Source organism: Sinocyclocheilus grahami, unplaced genomic scaffold (genome assembly GCF_001515645.1).
Source record: "Sinocyclocheilus grahami isolate Dianchi unplaced genomic scaffold, SAMN03320097.WGS_v1.1 scaffold11.1, whole genome shotgun sequence".
Classification (NCBI taxonomy): Eukaryota; Metazoa; Chordata; class Actinopteri; order Cypriniformes; family Cyprinidae; genus Sinocyclocheilus; species Sinocyclocheilus grahami.
In genome coordinates, this window is record NW_015505190.1 from 2,978,625 (window position 1) to 2,989,049 (window position 10,425).

Below are 10,425 nucleotides of genomic sequence, written 5' to 3' on the forward strand. Positions count from 1 at the left end.
ATAATACAATGGTTAACAGCGCTCTTCAAAAAAATTATTTTGTGTTAAGAAGTAAGCCAAACAGGTTTGGAACTGCATTTAAATGATGTGAATAGTATCAGTTTGTAGTTTGAAAAGTCACAAAATGGAGGGAAAATGCTGAAAAAATAATACTCTGTGATAATCTGATTATAAAGGATATTAAGTATGGATTCAAAATAATATAGTAGAATACAACTAGTTCTTTAATGAATCGTTTGAGTGAATGAGTGAGTGACTCGCTCGTAGCACAACAAAAAAAGACGTAACAATCTAAATTAGAGAAAAGATGAATTAGTGAACAAATATTTTATTGATTTTATTTACTATTCTTCAAGGTGCCATGTCATGACAAGTACATCAAGTTCAGACCCCGGCAGAACGTTCTCAGTTTATCCAGACAAATATGACAACGGTACACATTTTCAGCTGTCTTTCATAGCTTTATTAACAAGTGCCGTACGTGTCGTGTTCAGGACCATCAAACAGGTATCTTTTTTCCAATTAGAGCGAGAATTCACAGTAAACTTGTCAGAATGTATGTAAGCTGCTAATGATAGGAGATTGTCTGACAAATGTTTAAAATCCCAACGGTTCACAGTCCTTCACTATGCACACTCATTATTGCATATTCTCTAACACTGTCAATGTCAAAATTTCAGAAGTATATTAAAATATAACAAACATATTGTTCCTTGACCACTGGCATATGATGTCTCCATTTATGCTACATAACATGATTATCTCTGGCCGGCACACATCAAAAACGAATCGCATCACTCCTCCAAGTACTAAACTAAATGCCTGTCTAAACATCTTTACGCGTTGCTCTTCAGTCTACTATACAAATGATATTACACAACATTTTTAAAGAACGCCAAATAATTAACAGAAAACAATCACACACTAACTGGCGTGATCCAATTCTTTCTACACAGGCAGCAATCAGTTCTTGGACTATTTGTATGTTTTACAATGGCATGAAGTCCTTGGTATAGAAAGTCTTCAATTCACTAAAACGAAAACCAGACGACTCTCTCCTGGACTGGTTCTGTTCCTGATCTAAATGGCTCAGATGAGGCTGGTTTGCTGGCATGCATCATCAAATACTGAGCTGGCAATGCTGGCTAACTGGAAGGCAGTGATGTTTTATGAATTATTTGCATGTGTGTTTGTGCTGTAGGGCAAATTATGTACTGCTGTTAGTTGTGTAGTCAGTCACAGAGGCATTAATTAATTTACATCACTCTGAAATCCACAGCCTTAATAAATGTTAATCAGAACTGTAATATACCAGAAAACACTGGATAGCAGGCAACTACAAACAGCAGAGCACCTCTACTGAGATTTGGCTAAACATATTCCATTCAATTGAACGAGGCAACTCACTTCTCCATAGAGTTCTGTAGTGGGACATTATGTGTCATGATATGTGCCACTGTAGAGATACTGTCACACTTATCATTGTTCAGCAAGTTTTTGTTGGTAAAATTGAGTCATTTCAATAGGAATCATTGTTTTGGAAGTTCATGTGAGGGTGAAAGATTTCCCCACACAGATTTTGGATTCGCAGCTTTGACCAACAGAAAGCTGATGGTTTGACAGTGATATACAATGGACTTTCTTGAATGCACAATTTTACTGAAAGTTCACTAAAGTGACTGCACTTTAAGTATACTGAATATTAACATTAATTTGGCTCAAGATTGTTTCAACTATTGTAGGCTATACCTACCATAACATACCACTTGAGGTTTCTCTACTCTTTCATCAAAATAAAATATATTGTAACATATAATAAGTATGTATGGTTGACCCGCTCTCCTCTAAATGAGAATCCTTGCTTGTATATAACTGAATATTAATCCACAGTCCAAATACCTTTCCAGTGTACGTAGACTGAGGATATTATAGAATTGCAATTTATTGCTGCCTGTTTCTAATACTGTTATGTTGGCACACAGTCATGCTATAGTGGCTCCATAGTTTGTTGTATTAATTTCTTCTCTCAGTGACACAGCTTCGCTGGTTATGGTGTGCCCATCAGCAGGTAGAAGGTAAGAGCAACGATGAGGAGGAGGCAAAAGGGAGAGGAGAATGTCTGATAGGCTGTGGCTGGCATGAAAATGTCCTCATATTTATAGATGCTAATCATGCGATCTGACACTGGTGGGGAGTCGATGTCATGCCTTGTGATGGAACCTGAGAAGAAAAACAGAACAAGATCCCCATAAATAGGGCAATATTACATTTGTAGCCCTAAAGAGAATAGTTTAAAATGAAAATTTGCTGGCACTTCACTCAATCCAAGATGTAGATGTAGATTTGGAGTATTTTTTTATTACATAATTTCATACAGCATTACATTAACTTGCTCACAAGTGAATCCTCTGCAGTGAATTGGTGCCATCAGTTCAAACAGCTGACAAAAGCCTCACAATAATCCACATGACTCCAGTCCATCAATTGATGTCTTGTGAAGTGAAAACTCCATGTTTATAAGCAACAAATCCATCATTAAGGAATTTATCTTTTAACCATCACTTCTGGCCAAAATACCAGTTATATAACCAGTTCATAACGCTCCTCAAATGAGAAAAGTCTGTCCTCTGTAGTCCTCTCACATCAAAATCCACTGAATATTTGTTTAGAACTGTTTTGGACTTTTTTGCTTGTAAAATGTTTGTATACAGTATTTCTCTCACGATTCAGACTTTTTCCCTGGAGTAAGCAATATTACGGATAGATGACTCTTATTTTAGCCAGAAGCAATGGTTTAAAGTTAAAAACATCTTAATGATGGATTTGTTTATTAGAAAAACACACAACATTACTTGATGGAGTAAAGTTATGTTATGTTATTGTGATGTTTTTATCAGCTGTTTAGACTCTAATTCTGAAAACACCTATCATTGGATCCGTTAATAAGCAAGTGATGTAATGCTAAATTTCTCCAAATCTGTTATGATGAGTACATTTTCAGCAAATTTTCATGTTTGTATAAACTACTCTTTTAAAACCAGGCTGTATGTCTTTACCTTGAATGGCAGGTCCCCAAGCGAACAGATAGTACCAGCTGAGGTGCAGGTCAACCAGCGTCTCCTCCCGTGGCACGTGAAGAGGCCGTTTGAAGCGGCACGTGACGCGGTTGTTTTCAAAGATGCCCTCCTCATCCCGCGCCGGGTTGCGCTTGATCTCTTTGGCCCACTGGCCCACGTTGTAGAAATGATGTATCCGTACACGTCCGTTATCGTCATGAACACAGCCCATGACATCATCACCTCCCTACAACAACAATATCATTGTGTATTTCTTAGCAGGCATTCGCACCAAATATATATATGTAATCCCTCTCTCCTTACCATTTTTTTGTCAGAGGAGAAACCGACAGCAACCCATCCATCAGTGTCTGCACTCATCTCGAATTCCACATCTGTGCCAATGCGTCTGAAACTCAGGAAGTAGTCACAGGTCTCTGCGTCACAGCCTGGTTTGCCATATCTACAGCAACAGTAGAGAGACAAAGTGATGACTTTTTATTTTAGGGTGAACTTAACCCAGTATGAACAATCATCAACACAGACTTACAAAGATCCATGATGTGCATGTCTATTTTATGTATATATTATGAGTGTACCGGACAGCTTGATTCTGCATTACGGCATGCAGCGCATAGTTTGATGCCACAATAACCCATTGTTTATAAATTAAATTGAACCTTTATTCCATGCACTCACCTGATGCATCCTTTGGTTATTCCACAGTCGCTAACTTTGATGCGGGCAAATGGGTCTACAGGGGGTGCAGCTGGGAAGGGGTAACCTATTTGAGACATTAGACAACAACACATTAATCAACTGGTTTCAGCTAGTTCTACTACTAAAATAATAATTAATGATGTCATATACAGTGGGTACGGAAAGTATTCAGACCCCCTTAAATTTTTCACTCTTTGTTATATTGCAAAGGGTCAAAAGGGTGCTTCTACTAAATACTGAGCAAAGGGTCCTAAATACTTAGGACCATGTGATATTTCAGTTTTTCTTTTTTAATAAATCTGCAAAAATGTCAACAATTCTGTGTTTTTCTGTCAATATGGGGTGCTGTGTGTACATTAATGAGGAAAAAAAAATAACTTAAATGATTTTAGCAAATGGCTGCAATATAACAAAGAGTGAAAAATTTAAGGGGGTCTGAATACTTTCCGTACCCACTGTATTTGTATGTTACATTTTAATTTGACTTAATACATTGTAATGCAGGAGGGGCAACTTAACCTTAGCTTTGGGTAAAGTTTTCGTAATATAGTATGTTGTGTAATACTTTTTTTCAGACACAAACACACACATACACACACAATGGTAATAAACAATAATTTACACTGTCTTGCATTTTATATTATTATATGACAGACATACACTACTGTTCAAAGGTTTGGGATCAGTAAGGCAATAAAGACATTTACAATGTTACAAACGATTTAAATTTCAATAAATGCTGTTCTTTTGACATTTCTATTCATCAAAGAATCCTGGAAAAAAAGTGTTCACGGTTTTCACGAAAATATTGAGCTATTTTCAGCATTGATAATAATAAGAAATGTAAAGACTGGACAAAAACATTAAAATCTTACCAACCCCAAGCCTTTGAATGGTAGTGTATTTTCTATTGTTTTGTACATTATACATGATACTGTATATTCACACATTTGTACTTCTAAGAACTATCCAAACATGTGTTACACAGCACCTGCAACACTGGGCCAGTCGTGGCAATAAGAGTTTCTATTCTATTCTATTCTATTCTGTTTGATGTGTTGCGACTTTATGAATCACTGTCTGAGTATCTGCAGTTTATTAAAAAACTAGATTACAAAATAGGGGGGTTGGAAAAGCCTGTGGGTAACTGCTCTGGAATGGATGCGAGTTTCACAGGCTTTTGGGGTGCTGACCAAGGTCCTGATGTTGTACCATATGAATGCAAATGATTATATTAGTGAATCAAAACCAATCTCTTATAAAAGTATTGCTAATAATTATCACTAACAGACAACACTATTAACCTAATTAACAGGCCTGTGGTCGAGGGAGGGCATCAGACGGTGACCATTCACTGCATGTATTCAGTGCTTCTAAGAACTGCACCCATGTCTACTGAGTGAGAAACAACACAAAACCAGCATTCATGACTTCAAATTAAGCGCAATCGTTTTATTCCATCGTACCTTCGTCTGAGAGGTATCTGGACTCGAGGAACTCGGAGGCGAATGTACTGTAGGAATCCTTATGGGGTTCTTCATGCCCCGGCTCTCCGTGTTCTCCATGACCGGCCCGCAGCACATTATCATCGGTAGGGCTGGCAGAAACCGCATCCAGCAGAACAGAGATCTGCAGCAGCGGATGCAAAAGAAACATGACTGGATGCGTTGGACCTAATGATACGATAATTGTAATTGTACGCGCGAAGAGACTCGGGGTTTATTTACTAGTCGTCGCATTCCAGTACTGATGCTTAGATTGATAACAAATAATAAAATGTAGCTAATTAAATCGCCTTCATGATAAAACGTTTCGGTTGGTCCGCGGGGGAGGGGGGGTGCTGAGAGGCTCGGGTGCCGTTAATGAATAGGGCCAAACCAATCCGCTTATGGTGAGATTTGTAACCGATAGTGATGCTGCTTGATAATGACACGACGCTCAGTGATAGTATCAGTGTACACTATTTAGCAATAGTATTTCTTTCTTTATTATTACATTATTGTACATTTTCTGAATCATTAGGACCGTCGCACACTGATTTGACACATTCTGTCTCCCCTCTCTGGTCGTGTTTTCTTCGCCTTGGATGTCAATCGACAGAGATTGCCAGTATTGCGTTCCAATAGCATCGCACTGCGTGTGGAACTCAATCGTCTCAGACACACTGTATAAAATGTAAATGTTTAAAGGGAAAAGAATGTAATTTTTTTTTGAAACATTCTAATTGGTTAAATGTAAGTTCTAAACGTTTTAACATATGTTAGATTTTTAAAGACATAAACAGGCCTAATTCGACTGTAAAATATCGCAAAATGGTTTTCTAGTCAAATATATTATCATTCACAGTTTTAAAAGGTACTCTTAACAAGGCAATAATTACAATTATACGATAAAATATTGTTACCGTGTGGTTTTATGAAATAAGAATTAAGGGTTATTTCCAGAATTATTTCCAAAAAAAAAGTAAAATCTTATTTTAGTTCTCAGTTATGTTGTTTAGTTAATGTTTATATGATTTTTAGTGTCTTTATTTATTTGTTTATTTATTGTGGGTGATGATTTTTAACAATTTTGGTAAAGTTTGCTGTGGAGCCAATTTAAATGAATTAAACGTCATCATGTGACTTTTCTTTGTACCACCAGATATATTATTATACATTTTACAGTAACAAACAGATTGCAGTAGGTTTGTATATAATATTATAAAAATGTAATGACATAGGCCTAGGCCAATAGGTACTAACATAAATAAATAGCCCTTTAATTTTCTTGGAACATTGTGATTTAATTTATTTTATGGAAAGATTCTGGTAACCCATTCTTAGATTTAAGTTTTTTTCAACCTACAATGGCAGTTTTTTTTTAATGTAACCTTTTTAAACCAAAAGCTTTTGTGCTTTTCACAGTGACAGTGGGGGAGAATGTAAACCTCACATGAACCACAAGATGGCAGAGTTTAATTTCTAAACAGAAAAGCTGTGGCGAAGGCTTCATATGATGTGGTCAATATACTTCACCATGAATCTACAACTTTTGGAGTTTGAAGAAATATGGGGAATTATGATGCTTATACAACATTGAAACTATTTACTATAGTGTATATTTAAGTTGTCCTTTAAATTTTGGTCACACTGAAACAGATTTGCTTGTATTCCCCTATATAATTTGCACCATTCTTTCCTTCTCATGTTTTAACAAGCCCCTCTGTCACATGACACTTACAGTTTTAAGGAATTACTTTTTCATATGGTGGAATGTGATTCAAGATTATCATTAAAGACACCAACATCAGTAGCAATTTGCCACCAAGTACAACTGCAACAACCACACTAACAGAAAACAATAAACTGATGTCTCAGTAGTGCTGATCCTTCATGTTAAATCGACAAGCTATCTGTACTTAGAAAGGGAATGTCTAAAATGAAGACCACATGGAGGGAGATCACAAGGCTTGTTGAGTTACAAAACTGAGTCAAGATCAAGGATAGAGCCATGGATTTAAAACAAAACAAAACAGAATGGATCATCCAAAACAGAAGCTCTGGAAACTGTTAAACACAGACACAGCTAAGACACTAACTACATGCTCTCTTCTCTAAAGAGCCATCGAGAAGGTGCTCACAGCTGCAGTACATAAGAGACCATAAACAGATACATGAAGAGCTAAAAATGAATCATACTGGAAAAATTATGGGAGAGAAACTAAAAACAGAAGAGCAGTTCTCACTACCTAAAGACCTTAGAAAAATGAGTGATATTTCAGAAAACAAATACATCCAAAAAGCAGTCAGGTTACATCAACAAAGGTCATTTTTATGGGTTAGAACAGGTAATAGATCCATAGGTTAACAATTGCTCATTACCTCTAATAATACCGGCCGTGTGATTCTTCATAGTCTAAAAATATACTATACTATACTATAATATAATATAATATAATGACTATTAAGAATAAGACGGCCAGTATTATTAGAGGTATTTACAGTATACACACATATCCATTTCTCACATTCACTTTGTGCAGTTACAGATGCCAAGTGGCACTAGCCACAATTTACAGCTTAAAATACACTCCTGCAAGGTGTCCACTTAAATGCAGGCACCTTTAAATCAATCTCTCTGATTTTCTCAGGATACGGCCAATTACCCACTGCTTAGCAGGACTATTAAAGCCTACCTAAACCGACATCAGCTTTAATAGCCCTATCCCATCAGCACGCATTTACACACCGATATAGACGTGCTCTCATACACACATACTGTGTCTTAAAGTTATAAGATTGGCCACGCCACCATCCCCCCTCCTGCCATCACACAGGCATGATCACTCTGTGTCTAATAGCCTTACCCAATTACGGCCACAGTGCTAGAGGAGAAAGGATGATGAGATCCACTAACATGTTAATGAAGAACCTACGGCATACCTGCCTTATCTTAATAACCTAAAACACACACATACACTCTCACACTCACACACACAGAGCAATCTGCCAAATGTCAATTGTGTGTCTCCTGGGTATGTGTGTGAGAGCATGTGATTGACACAGAGACAATGGCCGCAGGTCCCATTCATAAACGCAGAAGGGAGGCGAACTAATGGAGGGAAAGGAAGAGAGAAAGACACGGAGGTAGAGAGACAAGTATTCTAATGTTTCAATGGAACCTGCTTGACCACAGAGTTTTAAAACCAAAAAGGTATCTGCAAACTAACATAATATTAATTAGAAATTTTCAAGAAAGACTATTTTTAAGGCATGTTGTGCATTTTAACATACACAAACAAAATTTCAACATGCAGTGCTGATAGCAAATGATGTCTGATTTTCACTTGTTAATTAACATTCAAAAAGATATTAACATTAACAGTGAAAAAACAGGTGTTTGTCCACTTTAAAAAAGTGATGGCAAAACATTTGCGTGGCTTTAAAATTTGAATTAATTTACATAATTATTGTCATTTACATGTAAATGTCACTAAAATGTCAAGCTGCCAACATAAAATCATTCATGTCATCATTCAAGATAAAGTATTTAAGGTATCAAATTAATTCTATGCAGAAAGTTCCCTTTGTTTGAACGGTTTTAACTTCTATATTATGTGTACATCAGAATACATTTCAAGGAGAGTGAAATGCTTGCAATTAAGTCGAGATGCAATGGAAGTATCTTTTCTTCTCTTTTGCGATGTACATCCAATTGAACAGGATTATCATAAAGGACAAAACTTGACTTGGTTGACTTGGACTTATTTCAGTTGTTAAGGAGGCAGATCTGAATGGAAGCTTGCACTTGATAATAAGAAAAGGGCGCGATTTAATAAATGTACACATTTTGTAAATGAGTAAAGAAGTCTGGCCGGCATACGTGACCAAAGAGAAGAAATTTATAAGTAATGTAGAAAATAGTGAATTTTCATTACTTGACATTACTGACAACGTTATGAGGCCAACAGTAGCCTATAAATGTTAAGAAAAATAAATGTACAAAAAAAATTAATAGGAAAAAAAAAGGTAAAACAAAGTAACCATAATTATTTGTGCTGCAGTGCATTGCTGGAAGAGGTAGGTTTCTGTGTACAGTCAAAAAAAAAAAAAAAATGCATCAGCCCTCATCAGATCACTTGCTGTGCTTGTTGGTTCAACTTAAACAAAAACTAAAAAAAAAATCATTTTGCAGTTAAAACACTGCATAAAGACGCATTATGTGATCATAAAAGTTGCAAGCTTTCCAGAGTAGTAAACAAACAATCAAAAAAAATCAAGCAAATTATAATTACTGCTTTTAAAGGAGAGTGTGTTCAACCCCTAATGTTCAGACACACTCTCTCTGGTTAAATCTAGATTAAAGACATCTCTTTGGCCAAGCATTCAAATAATGCATCTCATAATCTTGCACTGCAGTTATATCTGATCAAATGCACATTATTATTCTTTAGTTTGGGTTAAACAAATCAATTTTGCTTGGTTGGAACAGCAGCTACGCTAATTATGTCTCTATTTGTTTCTCTGTTTTTTGTCACGGGATGATTTACACAAGCTTCAGTCTGGATCCAGAACACCTGAGAAGAGATGATGCCAACCCCTCAGAGGACCTCAGATGATGCCAACCCTGAAACAACATACAGAACTACCACATTTTGCTATAAGTTTGATTGCATCATATAATAATTGCTGTTAATAGTGCTCATCGTCTGTTTTATTACGTCTTAGAATGGCATCTACGCTAATATTAGTCTGTTTCTCTCTTATTCCGAGGTCACCGTAGCCACCAGATCCTGTCTGTATCCAGATCAGATGGTCTCTGCAGTCACCCGGATCCAGTACGTATTCAGACCAGATGGTGGATCAGCACCTAGAAAGGACCTCCACAGCCCTGAAAGACAGCGGAGACCAGGACAACTAGATGAGCCCCAGAGATACAGATCCCCTGTAAAGACCTTGTCTCAGACGACCCCCGGGACAAGACCACAGGAACCAGATGAGTCCTCTGCAGCCTGAAATTGAACTGCTGGTTCGTCTGGCCAGAGGAGAACTGGCCCCCCGACTGAGCCTTGTTTCTCAAGGTTTTTTCTCCATTCTGTCACCGATGGAGTTTTGGTTCCTTGCCGCTGTCGCCTCTGGCTTGCTTAGTTGGGGACACTTCATTTCCA

General features: G+C 37.0%; 1 protein-coding gene across 1 annotated transcript; it reads right to left on the minus strand.

Annotated features, from left to right (window-relative positions):
- Window positions 1-312: 312 nt before the first annotated feature.
- Window positions 313-5,606, minus strand: LOC107595962 (DOMON domain-containing protein FRRS1L-like). Its single transcript, XM_016286565.1, has 5 exons — window positions 5,243-5,606; window positions 3,756-3,840; window positions 3,381-3,519; window positions 3,057-3,303; window positions 313-2,220 (listed from the first exon to the last, which is right to left on the minus strand). The coding sequence occupies exons 1-5, from the start codon at window positions 5,430-5,432 to the stop codon at window positions 2,048-2,050; spliced, it is 834 nt and encodes a 277-aa protein (XP_016142051.1). The 5' UTR covers window positions 5,433-5,606; the 3' UTR covers window positions 313-2,047.
- Between the last annotated feature and the right edge of the window lie 4,819 nt (window positions 5,607-10,425).